Raw genomic sequence first — 16,434 nt, forward strand, 5'->3', positions numbered from 1 at the left:
GCCAGCTGCAGGGGCAGAGCATCGCTGGGACATGGGCCAGCTGCTGGGGCTGAGCATCGCTGGGACATGGGCCAGCTGCAGGGGCAGAGCATCGCTGGGACATGGGCGAGCTGAAGGGGCAGAGCAATGCTGGGACATGGGCCAGCTGCAGGGTCAGAGCAACCCTGGGACATGGGCCAGCTGCAGGGGCAGGCAACGCTGGGACATGGGCGAGCTGAAGGGGCAGAGCAATGCTGGGACATGGGCCAGCTGCAGGGGCAGAGCAACCCTAGGACATGGGCCAGCTGCAGGGGCAGAGCAACCCTGGGACATGGGCAAGCTGCAGGGGCAGAGAAACGCAGGGTTAGTGGGATGGCACGAAGCCAGACTGATAGATGAGCCAGCTGATGGGTTACTGAGATAGCTTCAGGGAAATCGAAAGAGGTTGGCAATAGAGCTGTTTGAGGGACAAAGAAGCTAGAAGTAGACTAACAGGTTCAATCTTTGGAGGATGCGAGAGAGTGTGATAAAACAGAAACAAACCTGTTTTATCACAGGTTTGTGATAAAAATTTTTATCACAAACCCTTTTGTGTCCTATATGTCACAAAAGGGACATATAGGACAATCACATAAGTTTACACTTTAGACAAAGTAGACCAACCACCACCAGTGAATTGCGGAGTGCTCATCTGGCACACAGAGAAGCTACGGACACAGGGAAGAGATACATAATCATGAAGAGAATACTGAAAAGGACAGGAGTGTTGGCGTAAAGTCAAGGGAGTGCTTGAAGACTGGTTGAACATAATCTAAAGCTATAGATGAACATAAAGAAAAACTACGATTCGAAATGGGGATAAAAGAAAAAAAACAGGGGACATATAGAAAATAAAATTACAGAGCAAGACTTGAGATTAAACATGAAATGAGCGATTCCATCTAATAGGTGAACTGGACTGAGCAGAGGTGGAGAAAGACAGCTCATCAACAATAGAGTCAAAATGATCAGGGGTGAAACAAGCAGAGATAAGATTAAAGTCGGTTGAAACATGAAACGGACTGGTGAAGGTTCAGCTTTATGGTAACACATGACTGATGAAGAGAGCGACGACATGGGATTGCTTGCGGAGATGGCCCCTCAGGGAACAGGTTATGGCCGTGGAACAATTTAATAAAGCTGGAAACTCGAGCTGCTGAAATGAAGGGGTAGCTGAACCAACTACATAGGAGATCCCACCCAAAAAAGGGCCACGCCCGACAGACTGAATTTAAAATGGGAAATGGAAAGGAAATGCCATCTTAAACTCATTGAAAAGCTTTGACGTGTTGAGACGTGCCATGCGAATGAACTTCACTTGGACCTGGCAATGAGGTTGGGGGTTCAGACTAGATTGGGCTGTGAGCTTTAGGATACCTGCAAGTGCTGATTGCTGTAGTGACAGACCCACAAGAATGACTGGTAAGTGCCTAATGGCAATTGGCCCAGAAGTGAGACTGGAATGAGCACATTTGAGTGTGGGACCTGGGTAAGCAAGAGAACCCACTACATAACCTGAAAGTGGCAGGATGGCCTGGGAAATAATCTGCCGATTTCGGGAGATCTTGAGATAACTGAGAAGTGACCAATGGGACTTGAACAGGACAAAACTTCAGAATATGGGACAGATCGGTTGATAGCGGCGAAGCAAGTAGACCAGGAATAACCAGAAGTTCAAACAACTAAGAGAAACCTAAAACTTAAGCTAGGAAAAGGATCACTTGTTGATCACCTGCTGGAATAGTGACTGCCAGACCATTTAAATCCTCTGGATTGTTCTGTACTGTGCTACCAGAATGAAATATGAAACATCAACCACTGTAAATTGTGCGTCTGGAAAAAATTCCTATAAATTGGATGCTAAAAACATGTTTTACATTGAGACTAAACCAGTTTCTATTTAAGGTTGCTTTTGATAAGTAGTGAATGGACACTGAGCAAAAATTTTAGAAACAATGATTGGACAATGGCCCTTGTCAACAAGAATTTAAGAATTTAATAATTAGTAAAAGCGCTGGACGGACTCAACCAAACCAAAGAGGTATTGTTAGCCGACTTCATGTTACGTTGCCAAGCCACTCTACTGCACATATCGCCGTCGCAACAGGGCAAAAGTCCTCGAGTAGGCAAATGATAATTTATGCCTCAAGCCGCTGGTATGAAGGCCAGCCAAGACGCTGTAAGCGAGCCCCTGCTCCAGACGAGTTTAACTGATTGAATCAAATGTTTAGGTCATGTTAAGAAAATAAATTTAAAATATGCTAGTTTTAAAACTTAACATGTCTTATTTGAAAAAGCCTGATTATAGTTTTCAGATTAATAACTTATTCTGCCCTATTGACCTTTATGTTACCTGTAGTTAAAGCAAATTGTTTGCTAAGATCTTTTTGAACTGCCTTTGTCTCTGTGGGAAACAATCAGGAGAAGATCCAGCTTTCACACGATCTGTGAAAAGCCATGAAACAGCAGGAGTCCAGGCCAGTAGAGGAGAAGCTCTGCTTCCACTTTGTTTAGATAAAGGTGACAATTGGCAAAACCTGTAACTTTAATTAGTGATAAATAAGACTGAGTTTAAACTTTTAATTCTTAGTGTCCAAAATGTGAAAACATGGAACTAGAACCAGTCAGATTGGAAGGAATAAAGCTTTATTTGTTCTCAGCTATAACTTGGACATCAGGTGAATCATAATTAAATGTATTGAGAAGTTAAAAACAGATTGTTAATGCATTTCAACGCTTTGCAACTCTTACGCAACAGCTGGTCACCTGCTGACGCACTGGTGTAGACCCAGTGACTTAGAACTCATGTTATGTTTAAAGGCGCCTCGGAGAAACAGGTGACGATGTTTTAACTAAGTCAATGTTCGGGTAAAAGTCCTTGAACATTAGAACCTGAGTGGCGCATGTATATACGGCCAAAGTGTTCGGGAGGGGATAAACTAATGAAAAGTGTCTGCGCTACGAAGTATTGCGAGACACGAATGAGACATGAGAATGCTACGGTTACCCTGGTAACCGAAACAGGCGTAGTGAGGGAAAACCAAAGAGGTGTTGCTGAGCGGGCTGGTGGTGTTGCAGGAGAGGGAAGCCGTAGGCGTGGCTGATCCATAGTGGCACTGGTGTGAAGGCGCTGAGGCGAAGAAAGACGGTGCGGGTTGAAAACAGTGGGATCACGTGTCCGCTTGCCAGAGGTGGATCGTGGAGTAGGTGGCGAGGGAGCGGGGATGGAGAAATCCCAGTCAGGCGAGAGAAAGGGGGAAGACGCTACTTAAAATTATCGAGGCAGGAGACGCTGCTTGAAATCATCGAGGAATCTCTTGCATCTGAGGAGCGTCTGAGGGGAAAAAGAAGGGGCCGAGCCACAGCTAAATGGCTTTCATGACAGCAGGCCGACGTAGAAGGACAGGGAATCGCGAAGCTGTGACGTGCAGATGAACGGATTGAACGCAGCTGGGAACCGGCTGACAGCTTGGGTGTGGATCCTTTTATGCAGAGCTTGATTGATGATTGGACGCGCCGGGTGAGGTCCAGCGCTGAGGTCGGAGATGAGCATAACGCCGATGGGCGAACGGAGGGGGCGGAGTCTTCCAGCTTGAACTTTCGCTATCAGCTCCATAAGCACTTCATCACTGTAGAAAATATATGGAATTACAATAACTCCATAAATATATATTGCAAGTGATTTTGAAATGTAGAAAACTGAGAAATCTATTGTAAAAATCTAATTGTAAAATTCATTAAAAAAATATTGTAATATTGCCTGCAGCTAATTACCTTAAAATTAACGGAATTAATCAGCCAAAATTACAAATTTTGCTGATATTTTTTTAAAGGTTTTGTTGGCTCTTAGTGGTCTTTATTTTAAAGTAGTTTGACAGGTAAGAGGGTTATGAGAGAGGGGGAAGACATGCGGCAAATGTCGCCAGGCCCGCAGTCAAACCTGCAACCACCGGCATGAGGACTACATATTATTCAGGTAGATGCAAGGTGAAGGAGCGTAAGGGCACAGTGAAGGGTATGCGAAGGCATCATTGGAGCGCCGCCCCCTCCAGACGGGGTTTTGACGCCCCCTCTGGTGCAGCGCCCCATGCGTTGCATGCGCTGCATACCCACTTTTTGCGCCACTGTCTATGATGTAAAACCATAAACCAGACTGCAGAAGTAATTTACATAGATTAGAATGCTGGTGTGATACTTTGTTTTGTTTTTTAATAATTAAATCTATAATGACTTTGATATATCAAACTGAAATCTCAAAGGAAGACCAGGTATTGAACTGGCAATCCACTAATTGCAGGGCAAACTCTTACACCCGACGCCACCGTCATTACGAGAGATGATCATCCCAAATCATGTATTTGGGATTATTTAATTTTAGGCCCACCATAGATTTGTTATACATTTAGAGAACTGTATGGTAGACCCTGCTTTTACGAAGGTGAAGTTAGGTTAAGGGGGATTCCACCTAATTTTTCACTACTGTCAGCATATTTAATTTACCAAAAGGATATGGCCAATTTTACTAAGGGAAAACCACAGCTGCTGGTATCTTACCCTATTTTAAGAAATACGGTAAAATACCGGCAGCTGTAGTTTACAGACATTTACAGTATTTTAGAAAATACTGTAAAATACTGGAAGTTTTGGTCGACAGAACTTTACCGTATTTTAAAAAATACGGTAAAATACTGACAGCCAGTATTTTACTGAAATTTTACGGTGGAATTTCGGGAACCCCAGCTGCCAGCGTCTCACCGTAAAACAAAAAACATTTCTACCTGTAAATTTTTTTACGGTTGAATTCTGGCAACCCCAGCTGCCGGAGTTTTACCGTAAAACAAAAAACATATTTTACCCGTAATTGTTTTTTACTGTGGAATTTCGGCAACCCCAGCTGCCGGTGTTTCACTGTAAAACAAAAAACATTTTTACCTGTAATTTTTTAACGGTGGAATTATGGCAACCCCACAATGTAAAAAAAAAATCTTAGATTTTACGGTAAAATGCCGGCAGCTGGGGTTGCTGAAATTCCACCGTAAAAACAATTTATAGTGTTGGGAACCCTGGTTGTTGGAATGGTTCCTTTTTGCTGGCAGAACACTGAGAACGCTGACGCTATTGCACCCTCTACTGCACATGCTCGACACTTTCAGGATTGTTTGCCCATTCACACTGCAGAACGCATACAGGTCGCAATTACTGGCAGTGTGAACGGCCCGGCAAAAAAATCAGAATTGCCAAAAAATCGGAATTGGGTCACTTCAGGCTGCAGTGTGAATGCACCCACAGTCAGTTTGATCATGTTTAAGGTCCCTCTTGCGCGTATCAGGACACAGAATAGTGAGATTTGTTGAGAATCAGTGACGTTCAGTTCGGATAAATGCGACCTGAACGTGAGGTCGCATTTGAATCGGATACGTATCAGATATGGGTCACATTTGTAAAAGAATCCGACCTGTGCTGTTCACACTGCCATGAAAAGATCGGATACAGGTCGCATTACGTCAAAAAAATCAGAATTGGGTCACTTCAGGCTGCAGTGTGAACACACCCTTAGTGTCTTGCAAACAAACAGGTTAACTTGATTTAATTGTTTGTTTCAAATAGAATATGTCTGAGTGAATTTGAGCAAATCAGGAATGAAGTTGACTTCAAGACCAGTGAATATTAATCACACTATCTCCAGGCAATAGATCAAACCTTTCCTGCAGGACTTTTACTGTGTTGATTATATATCTGAAAAAAATGTTTCTTAAATATTATCTATTGTTCAAACTACCAATGGATCCCTTTAAAATACAGCTTACAAAAAATTTTTAAGGTACAGTATGTGAATTTTGAGGTGTTATTGTTTATGTGTGAATATATAACCCACAGACTTTCATGTGAAAAAGTTGTAAAATGTCCTTTTCATCTGCTGAAGTGGCTGTAAGCTACTATATCTGTTTTTGCTGCGCTCGTCCCCAGAGGTCGTACTCTGGGGAGAACACGGCCAGTGCCATTGCCCGCTCCTGTGCCAGCCTGGCTCTGTCCCTGCTTGTCCCAGTTCTGGTGATGTGGCAGAGGGACGCTCTGGTCCAGGTCCTCTCAGCTCTGCAGGCCGGCTTGCCGGACGCCCCCTCTGCAGATGATTCCCAGGCTGTCCAGTTCCACTCGGGCCTGGCAGTGGGCATGGTTCTCTCCAGCCTGCACCACCAGAGCCTCAGGTACTGGCTCTGAGAAGATTTCCCAGTTAAACACATGAATGCAACCAGTGATCAGTCTGTCTCTGTTGTTCAGCGATGTCTCTGCCCAGGAAGACACAGATGTCCTGTCCAAGTCTCTGGATGCCTTGGAAGGTTGCTGCTTCAACCCCAACCTGGAAAACAAGTTAGTAGTCTGGTGCAGACAGGTCCAGAGGATATTCACTAGCAGTAAAATACTAGAAGAAGTATTTTAAGATTCAGTAGATCAGTTTTTCTTCTCAGTATTTTCATGGACAGAAGCTTGAGCGTTTGTTACTCTGAGCTGCAGACGGAGGGCTTCAGTTTGTCTTGGATTTCAGCAAGTAACTAGAGCATTTTTCTGCTTCCTATTCCTCAGCACTGGCTGTGTGCTGGGCCTGGGCCTGGTGCTGTCAGCGCTCTGCAGCAGGGGACGGGTGGAGCAGCAGGTTCATGTCAGCAGAACCCTAGACAAGCTGCTGGACAAGCTGCAAGACAGCAGTGGACAGGGACGCATGCTGCAGGAGGTACATGCTTCCCTCACTGATCCAGTCATAACACTGGCTCTGTTTATTGTTTTCTACATTAAAATACTTAAAAAGAACCCATCAGTTCATTGTTATAAGTATTTTTCAGCCTCAGTGAGCAGTGGTTGACCTGATCTGATCTGTTCCTCCAGGTCCTGTCTTACTCCGTGGCCTGTGTGAGTGTGTCGGCCTTCAGCTGGGGGCTGATCCATGCTGCCAAGGCCGAGGAGGTCCTGAATGCACTGCGCAACCTGACTGAGGAGAGCCAGCAGGTCAGCAAGCCTCACTTCCTGTCAGGGCTGTTGAGTTGTCTGGGATTTATTATTAACTGGTAGAAGGTACCTTTTTTAGGACTGCCAGAATATTTTGAAGGTTAAAGCTTGATGTTCAGATTTTTGCTGAGGGAGATCAGATCAGTGGATGAGATCAGTTTCTCATGCAAGTATCGACTGATCACTGATCTCCCAAAATTATGGAAATGAGGGTTGATTATAGGCCGGCCGATTTATTGGTGCACCCCAACTTTATTTTAAATTCATTTTTACTTCACTTTATTTTTATCTAATCAAAGTCATAACCATAGGTTAAAAACAGATAGGACGTTGAGCTAGTGTACCGTATTTTCTGGACTATAAGGAGCACCGGATTATAAGGCGCACTCTCAATTATGGGGTTTATTTCTGTATTTAACCCATACATAAGGCGCACCAGATTATAAGATGTATGCTAAAACATACGGTCAACAAAAGAAAAAAGGTAACGGAAACAAAACAGTTAGTTGAACTTTATTCGACTATGTAACAATACACTCACGTTATTTTTTATTCTTCTTCCACAAATCCATCAAAGTCCTTCTCTTCTGCATCTGAAATGAACAGGTGGGCAATTTCGCCATCAAACATGCCAGGTTCCCTCTCATCATTGTCGGAGTCAGTCTCGTTGCCAGGTGGCTGTTCAGCAATGATTCTGGCTTTTGCAAAAGCTCGGACAACAGTTAAGGCAGATACATTAGCCCAGGCATCCACAATCTATTCACACATGGTGGCGTAACTCGCCCGGCGCCACCTCCCCGTCTTAGTAAATGTGTGTTCAGTCTGTCATCCATCGCTCCCACGGCGCTCGCAAGTTCTTTTTGCATGCCCTGTTTACACCAATGTCCAGCGGTTGGAGTTCTATTGTTAATCCTCCCGGAATGACGGCAAACTCCGAATTAGTTTGCTTCACTTCCTTTTTCACAGTAGCAGTGAGATGGGCGCGCATGGAGTCGCAGATGAACAGGGATGGTGATGTGTGGAAAAACTGTGGTTTTTACCGGAGGCGTATGCTGCAGAACTTGGACAACAATTCTCTGATTGGTTTATTGCTGCTGGCGTACGTACTTTACGTATTACGTAATGTCCTCTGGTTTATCGCTGCCAGCGTACATACTGTACACTTTATGTCTATGTGTCAGGGACAGATTTTGGAATTCAGTGCACACATAAGGCGCACCGGATTATAAGGCGCACTGCTGATTTTTGAGAAAATTTAAGGCTTTTAGGTGCGCTTTATAGTCCGGAAAATACGGTACATAGAAAGTGTTATTTTGAGACGTTCTGATGCTTGTCCACTGTCTCCAGACTCCAGGCTTCTCATTGGCTCTCGGGCTGTTGGTTCACGGCCTATCAGTGTCTGGCCACGGGAAAGCAGAGAACGTTCATCCTCGCCTGCTGGCTGCTTGGATCAAAATCCTGCTGGCTGAGGTACAACACATGAATCAGCATCTATTCCTCATATTGCACTCTGATCAGACCTGCTGCTTGGATCAAAATCCTGCTGGCTGAGGTACAACACATGAATCAGCATCTATTCCTCATATTGCACTCTGATCAGACCTGCAGCTGCAAGATCTACATTCTGGTTTGGTCCAATTAAAGTCATGCAGACCTTGTCTTTGTATTTCAGGGATGTCCCACCATGCAGCGGCTGGCTGCTGCCAACGGGCTGGTGGCTTTAGTCGGGTCAGAGAGCTGCCTGATTCAGGTAGGAGCTGAGAGCCAGTCATGAGCCACCTGCAGGCAGCAGGTGAGTGCAGCTCTTCACCAGAAATAGTCACTGTTGTGTTTTTACAGTACCAGAATGAATTGGAGCTTTCCATCCAGCAGCAGAATAGACTCAATGAGGTCATCCGTGCTATAACCCAGGTACAACTACTTTCTTCTTAGCATGCTTATTAGCATCCAGATTGGCTATGAAATATGGGTGCACCCAGAAATCGGCCTTGATTTCTTTAATTTTGCGAGATCAGTGACCAGTCTCTGCTTAATGAGAATATCACTTCCACCTCTTTTTAATGGCAATAAAGAGTTAGTTTAAGTGATGGTATGAAGTTAGCTTTAATATAAATCTTTAAAGTTGTTCTTGTTACAACTCCACTTTCTTTCCCACTGACACCACCACCGTCGAACTAAAATACAACATAAACTTAAATGAGATGGTGTAATGAGTACAATAACGGCATAGGTAACACTTTATTTGAAGGGGTGTGCATAAGACTGACATGACACTGTCATAAACATGACATAACACCTGTCATGAACATAAAGAAGTCTTTATGAATGTTTATGACAGTTGTCATGAAGTGTCATTTGGTAAATAATGACACTTTTAATGCAAAGTTGCTCTAAAAGATGCATTAAAAGTCCATTAAAAGTGCCAACTTTGCATGATTTTGTAAATGATAATTTAATGCAAAGTTGGCATTTTTAATGGCTTTCAATGCAACTTTTAGAGTAATTTTGCATTAAAAGTGTCATTATTTACCAAATGACACTTCATGACAACTGTCATAAACATTCATAAATACTTCTTTATGTTCATGACAGGTGTTATGTCATGTTTTTGACAGTGCTATGTCAGCCTTATGCACACTCTTTCAAATAAAGTGCTACCACGACATAAAATTGATATGAAAACATATAAACATACCTAGCTGGTTGCCCCTTCTTTAGAGGAAGAAATGAGGTCAAACAAATTCTTTAAACTTAAATTGCCTTTTCTGCAGTCATGCTTCCATACTACATGCATCTTTTTTCTGGTGTCCCAGCGAACATGCTGAATTCCACTTCATATTTAAAACCTTTCAAAATAAATGTCATAACAAAAATATGCAAAATAAAACATAAACTAAAATTGTGGCTGTAAAAGAGAACCTGATCTAATCTACATCTGAAAATTAGCCAATATCCCCTTTGCTACCCAGTTGTTGCCAGTTTTGCGACTTTGTGGCTACATTTAGCAACTTTTCAGTCAAAAAAAATCGGAATGGACACTCTATGCCTTTTAAAGCTCTGTGATTGGCCAGAATATTACTTAATATTATCTCCTCTTGGTTTAGTGTCAGCAACTGTTTACTTTTTCCTCTACATTAATGCCCATCATGCTGGAAAACAGTACATTGTTTCTTTTTCTTTGTTGCAGGTCATCACCTTCTCTGGAGCCATGGGGCTGCAGGCTAACAGCGCCTGTCTGATTGGCCATCTGCACCTGGCCCACATGTCCACCAGCCACAGTCACACCGCAGGTACACCAAGTTGTTTCATGCTTCAGATCAGTGGCGTTTCTAGTCCTAAAACTATACCCCAGCACCCCTGAATAGGGTTGCCACCCATCCCGTAAAACACGGAGTCGTCTCATATTTGGCCATTAAATGTTCATCCCGTATTGAACCGATACATAACTGTCCAATAGACATGCCTATCATACACACATCAACACTTAAGTGTAACAATAATGACCAAAATAAAACACAGGAAATATTAAGATCAGCTATTAGATCGTGGCGGGAGCTAAAGGACCCCCTAAATGCTACGGACCGACGCTGAACGTTACGGTTGCATAGAGATGGACACTACGCTGCTGTAGTGAGCTGCTATCCACCTGTGTCTTTTTAAAACGTCCTCTACCTGATTCCATGTCCTTAGAAGCAAAAACGCTTCCAAAAAAACAGACATGAGTGAAAAGATGCACATTATAAGCTGAACAATTTCAGTTAGAATGGATACTGTACATCGATTGACAAAAAAAAAAAGTGTCCTTTGTGGCGCAGTGTGCTGCTGTATGATAGACAGAATGGATCAGGAGAGGAACTGCAGACCCGTTAGAACCAGACGTCAGTGTCTCTTCATCCTTGATCATCTCCTGAGGCTGATATGGTACAGAACATTTTGCTATGATTGATTAAATTTCTTACTGTGACTTTAGTTGACTATTGTGGTTTGATTATTTGCTTAGGATGTTGAATTTGGATGATATTTAATAAATAATAGCATTAGCCAAAGTAAGTGGCCATTTAAAGAACAAATCATACTAATAGATTAACAGTTACATAGATATTTCCTACATTACATTTCTTTGTGTGTTTTATTCAGAAATATTTATATATTTTATGAATAACTGTTCAGTGGTCATTTAATGTATTATTTCACTAATATTTTATTAATGTCGTTTACCAGTTTGGATGATCTGACAACCTGTCAATGAAGAAAAAACATGCTAAGCAAAAATGCACCAGACCCAGACCTGCAGCCCAGGGGCAGTTCTATAACAGGGCCAAGAAGAGTTTTGAAGAAATTATACTAATTAAATGTAGTTTTTAAATATTCAGTCATAGATGTTTTTATAGGTATATGTTTGAGAAAAATGAACATTGTTCTTTTATTCTATGAATTACTGACATGTCTCTTAATTTTGTTTGTGAATGTATGTAAATAAGCAGTTAGATTTAGAAAACTGCACCAACGAATATCTTCTCATGGGTCTTAGCCCTGCTGGGGACTAAGCACCCCTAAAGGTCTAGAATCACCCCTGCTTCAGATTGCTGATTATTGGCATTTTATTGGATTTTAATGTAACACCAACACAGAAATAGGATGAATAGTTTTCAAATAATTTATCTTGCAAAAAAAAAGAAAATGGGAAAAGAATAGTGTGCAGACTAAACAAATACTATTGAACTTTTTACCTTCAGAAGTCAACTAAGTAGATGCAGCTAATTATTTCCAGCCTCAGAACATTGTTAGAGAATAAACAGCACAGTGGAGACCACTGTGCTGTTTTTAGACCACATGCTCTGACCCTTGAACAGGCAGCTCAAGGGTTAGAGGTCAGAAGAAAGAAGCATGGCTAAGGATGGTCATGCAATCATGAGATCTGCTGGTTTGCCAGCAGATCTGGTTTGCCTCTCCATCTCAGTTGTTCTTAATACTGAATTTATTTATGTGAAACCTCTATCTTTAAACTAAGCCACGCACTGTGCCATGCACTTATCTGCAGATACGTGCATGGCACAGTGCAGTCTTTGTAGAAACAGAACATCTTTGCTGAGTAATATCAATGGATCCAAACAAATGGATCTCAAAATGGCAGCTGATAAGGAGGAAACCAACTGGCTTGAATCTGTGATATTGTCAATATGAGAAAGCAAAGAAGATTTCTCCAAACAGTTCAAAGCCAAGACAGTCAGCATTCAGGCCAAATTACAAAGACTGAAATGTCACTTTTGCCGGAGCAAGTTGAAAAGATGGAAGAATGAGTCTCGGCTAATAAGGAAACGTGGCTGAGGTTCTGAAACACCTGGACAAGACAGAGTAGAAGCTGTTGTATTTAAAGATAAACTGGATTATCTAGATGACTGGAACAGGAGAAATAATATATGAATCTTCAACATGCCCGAGAAGTCAGAAGGCTGGAATCCCACTGCTTTTTTCCAGGAAATTATTCTCCACTGATCCTCCATCTTATTACCTTCAACATACCTGTCATCTTTGAAACATGTCACCGGCTTGATAAAATCTTTGGTAGGCAGATGTCAGCTTGGACTAATCCAGTTTTTTGAAGTGAAATTGTGCAGCAAATTTCGCTTAGAAAATGACCTTTCAGTGGGCCCGCGTAGCAAACAAAAAGGCTATTCGTCTTTCGGAAAGATGCCGAAAGGTGAAAATGTGTATATATGCACACACACACACAATATATATATATATATTAGGGATGTGCCGATCAGGTTTTTTCCTGCCGATACCGATACCGATCACCCATGAGGTCCGATATACCGATCACCGATACCGATCACATAATTATTATTATTTTTTATTTATTTTTTTTATCATAAACACTACCTGTTACATTATGTGGAAAAAGGAACCATGAATTCACCTTAATTTAGACAAAAACTTGTTTTTAATAAATTTTTTCAAGAAGAAAACTAAACAAAACAGGCATTGTGCAAATTGTACTGCTATTGATAATACTACCTTTAACAGACTGATAACATATGAAGGCTCTGAAGAGGCTAAATAATGCAAAGAGCCTAAATAAAACCTCTCAACATTGCCAAAAAAATTCAAGTATAAAACTTAACATTCAAAGGCAAAAACAGGTTCCAGTGCAGCGCCGCCCACTTGGTAGGCTGCTCCAGCACAGCCAACCGATCTAGCCTGGCCAACCGGAGCATGCGTTATCCGACAACGCCTCCCTGAGATGTTCCACACCGAGACAGGAGGTACACAAGTCATGGCAGTCATCGGGCTGAAGCGGAGTCAGACAGGTCGAGCAGCATAAATTATCCAGCATCATACTGCTGAACAGCGTGATTAGTCCGCCAGCAACCAGAAGTAAACACGAGCAGAAAACCTCACTGGCAACTCCATAGAGGCTGCGAACTCAGCATGAGCAGAGACGCCAATGGTGAGTTAGATAATTAACTGCAAAGTAAGATGGACTCAGCGCGAGCAGAAACGCCACTGGCAATTTTCATGTATCTGTACTTTACTTAAGTAGATTTAATAATGGATACTTTCTACTTTTACTCCACTACATTTTACAGTGAGTATCTGTACTTTCTACTTCACTACATTTCTACAAAACTGTCGCGTTACTCGTTACATTCAAGTCGCATTGTGCTTTTTTTCCATTAAAATGTGAAGTTCAGGGACATAAGGTGACGCCGTAAAATCCGAGCAATAACGTGACTTACGTGTCTGTTGTCACCCATCGCCTCCCCCTTTACTCGCATATGGAGCTCCAAGACATGTGCAGTGGTTTTCTCTGAGCGGGAGAAGTCTGTTTGTCTAATCGTCAGTAATATAGTAGCGCTGCATAAATCATAAGATATGGCGACATGTAAAATCAGCAGCGCTTCACTTTCACAGACGGTGGGGACTTCTTCCAACTTTTAGCGTCACTTGGGAGGAAAGCTTAAAGAAAGGTAAACTCCGTGGACGTACAGAGACACATATGTTGCATCTGCGATGAAAAAAAGTTGTCACTCATGCGCTGAATTATTGTGTGGAGGTGTTGACTGAGGTGTCGCANTTCTGTATTAATCTGGGTATGTTTATGTATTATATAGTGTTTTACGTCACTGCATTGTTGGTTTTGATGTGTTTTAATTTTGATTTTTATTTGTTTAATCTTGTGATTGTACAGCACTTTGGTCAGTGGTACTGTTTTAAAGTGCTATATAAATAAACTTGCCTTGCCTTGCCTTGCCTTGCCTAACATACCGCAAAACATATGTTTTTTCTGAGAAAAAATTATAAAATATGTAGCTAATGTTTGGCAATTACAGATTTTTTAAAGTTTAATGCCTTTTCAATAGACTACCTAAGAAACTTTTTAAGAAATGAAAAGTTTTTTTTATCATTTCTTGAAGTGCCAAATGTAATCTCCAATTATAGAATCACTCATATATATATATATATAAAACCAACCGCTCGAAAGGGGCACGATGACCTGGCCCCAGCTTGGTCTCGAGCCCGGTTTCCCTGATCTGGAGCAGATCTTTGGAGCAATCTCTGAACCGGCACTGGACCCAGGGGCTCAATGAAAGAAGTAGATGGGCCAGACGACCTCCATGAAGGACCCACAGCTGCCCAAGTGCCAATTGGTTGGCGATCACATCTGTGAAGCTTTGCCAGCTGCTGCCTTGTTTGAGAGGCCTGAGCTGTCCAAGGCGTCTAGTGCTGCAGAGCTGAAAAGTTTCCCCGGAACTACAGGCAGGGCCTGGAGGGTTCTCCTACAAGGCTCAGTAAGTGGCGACTGCGACAACCAGACCTGGTGGTGAGTGTGGACCAGTGTGGAGAGTGTGCATCCAAGCTCCATCACGCAGGCCTTTGTCATAAGAGCAAAGCTTCATCAAGCAGAATAATAAGAGGCAATCACGGGTTCCACAGCCGGCATCTGCCCCAAGCCAACCCTGGGTGCCTCCTACATGGCCGCCAGGGCCCTGCGATCCATTGTCAGACATGAAAAACGCCTTGGTGTCTGACCAGCATGCATGAAGTTCCCGTATATATACTTCCGAGGGAGGAAACAAAAGCAGCCTTTGATCTACTGTGCCTAAAGAAAGGCGCTAGAAGCTGCAGGTTGGGCCTGAGTAACACCAATCTGAAAACGGGCAAGAGCCGTTCAAATTGTGGCTGTCACAGACTCCCCCGTATCCTCCTGGGACAATGGAGTCAGACCCAGAGGCCCCGGAGCCCAGTTCTGGAAGATCCTCACAGAAATGGATACCAGAGGCCGCCACCGAAATAGCATCGTCATCATTGACCGATGCTTCATCCTGCTCGGAAGGGAGAGCCACGCCGCAGCCTTCATTTGGGCTAGCTCAGTAGTGAGGTGATCTACTCTTGTGGACAACCTCCCTGCATCGGTCCGTCTGGCTCGCTTTGCAGGGACTGAAGGTGCAGCCATGTAGGCCGTTTGGACATTGCCTGTCCCTTCGGCAACAGACTGTGTGGTGCAGCGCCGCCCACTTGGTAGGCTGCTCCAGCACAGCCAACCGATCTAGCCTGGCCAACCGGGGCATGCGTTATCCGACAACGCCTCCCTGAGATGTTCCACACCGAGACAGGAGGTACACAAGTCATGGCAGTCATCAGGCTGAAGCGGAGTCAGAGAGGTCGAGCAGCATAAATTATCCAGCATCATACTGCTGAACAGCGTGATTAGTCCTCCAGCAACCAGAAGTAAACACGAGCAGAAAACTCCACTGGCAACTCCATAGAGGCTGCAAACTCAGCATGAGCAGAGACGCCAATGGTGAGTTAGATAATTAACTGCAAAGTAAGATGGACTCAGCACGAGCAGAAACGCCACTGGCAATTTTCGTGTATCTGTACTTTACTTAAGTAGATTTAATAATGGATACTTTCTACTTTTACTCCACTACATTTTACAGTGAGTATCTGTACTTTCTACTTCACTACATTTCTACAAAACTGTCGCGTTACTCGTTACATTCAAGCCGCATTGTGCTTTTTTTCCATTAAAATGTGAAGTTCAGGGACTTAAGGTGACGCCGTAAAATCCGAGCAATAACGTGACTTACGTGTCTGTTGTCACCCATCGCCTCCCCCTTTACTCGCATATGGAGCTCCAAGACATGTGCAGTGGTTTTCTCTGAGTGGGAGAAGTCTGTCTGTCTAATCGTCAGTTATAGTGTCGCTCCATAAATCATAAGATATGGCGACATGTAAAATCAGCAGCGCTTCACTTTCACAGACGGTGGGGACTTCTTCCAACTTTTAGCGTCACTTGGGAGGAAAGCTTAAAAAAGGTAAACTCCGTGGACGTACAGAGACACATATGTTGCATCTGCGATGAAAAAAAGTTGTCACTCATGCGCTGAATTATTGTGTGGAGGTGTT

The 16,434-nt window shown here is 43.0% G+C and overlaps 1 protein-coding gene across 1 annotated transcript in view; it reads left to right on the top strand.

The window, feature by feature from the left end:
- LOC103131693 (focadhesin) overlaps window positions 1–13,263 on the top strand; it is a 105,319-nt gene extending 92,056 nt beyond the window's left edge. Inside the window, exons 27-37 of the mRNA XM_007543388.2 lie at window positions 5,986–6,224; window positions 6,298–6,387; window positions 6,601–6,748; window positions 6,901–7,020; window positions 8,368–8,490; window positions 8,693–8,770; window positions 8,860–8,931; window positions 10,208–10,310; window positions 11,830–11,835; window positions 12,681–12,721; window positions 13,171–13,263. Coding sequence (XP_007543450.2) covers window positions 5,986–6,224; window positions 6,298–6,387; window positions 6,601–6,748; window positions 6,901–7,020; window positions 8,368–8,490; window positions 8,693–8,770; window positions 8,860–8,931; window positions 10,208–10,310; window positions 11,830–11,835; window positions 12,681–12,721; window positions 13,171–13,263 — 1,113 coding nt within the window. The remainder of the gene's footprint in view (window positions 1–5,985; window positions 6,225–6,297; window positions 6,388–6,600; window positions 6,749–6,900; window positions 7,021–8,367; window positions 8,491–8,692; window positions 8,771–8,859; window positions 8,932–10,207; window positions 10,311–11,829; window positions 11,836–12,680; window positions 12,722–13,170) is intronic.
- Window positions 13,264–16,434: the final 3,171 nt, after the last annotated feature.

This window comes from Poecilia formosa, unplaced genomic scaffold (assembly GCF_000485575.1).
Source record: "Poecilia formosa unplaced genomic scaffold, Poecilia_formosa-5.1.2 Scaffold815, whole genome shotgun sequence".
In the NCBI taxonomy this organism is placed as follows: Eukaryota; Metazoa; Chordata; class Actinopteri; order Cyprinodontiformes; family Poeciliidae; genus Poecilia; species Poecilia formosa.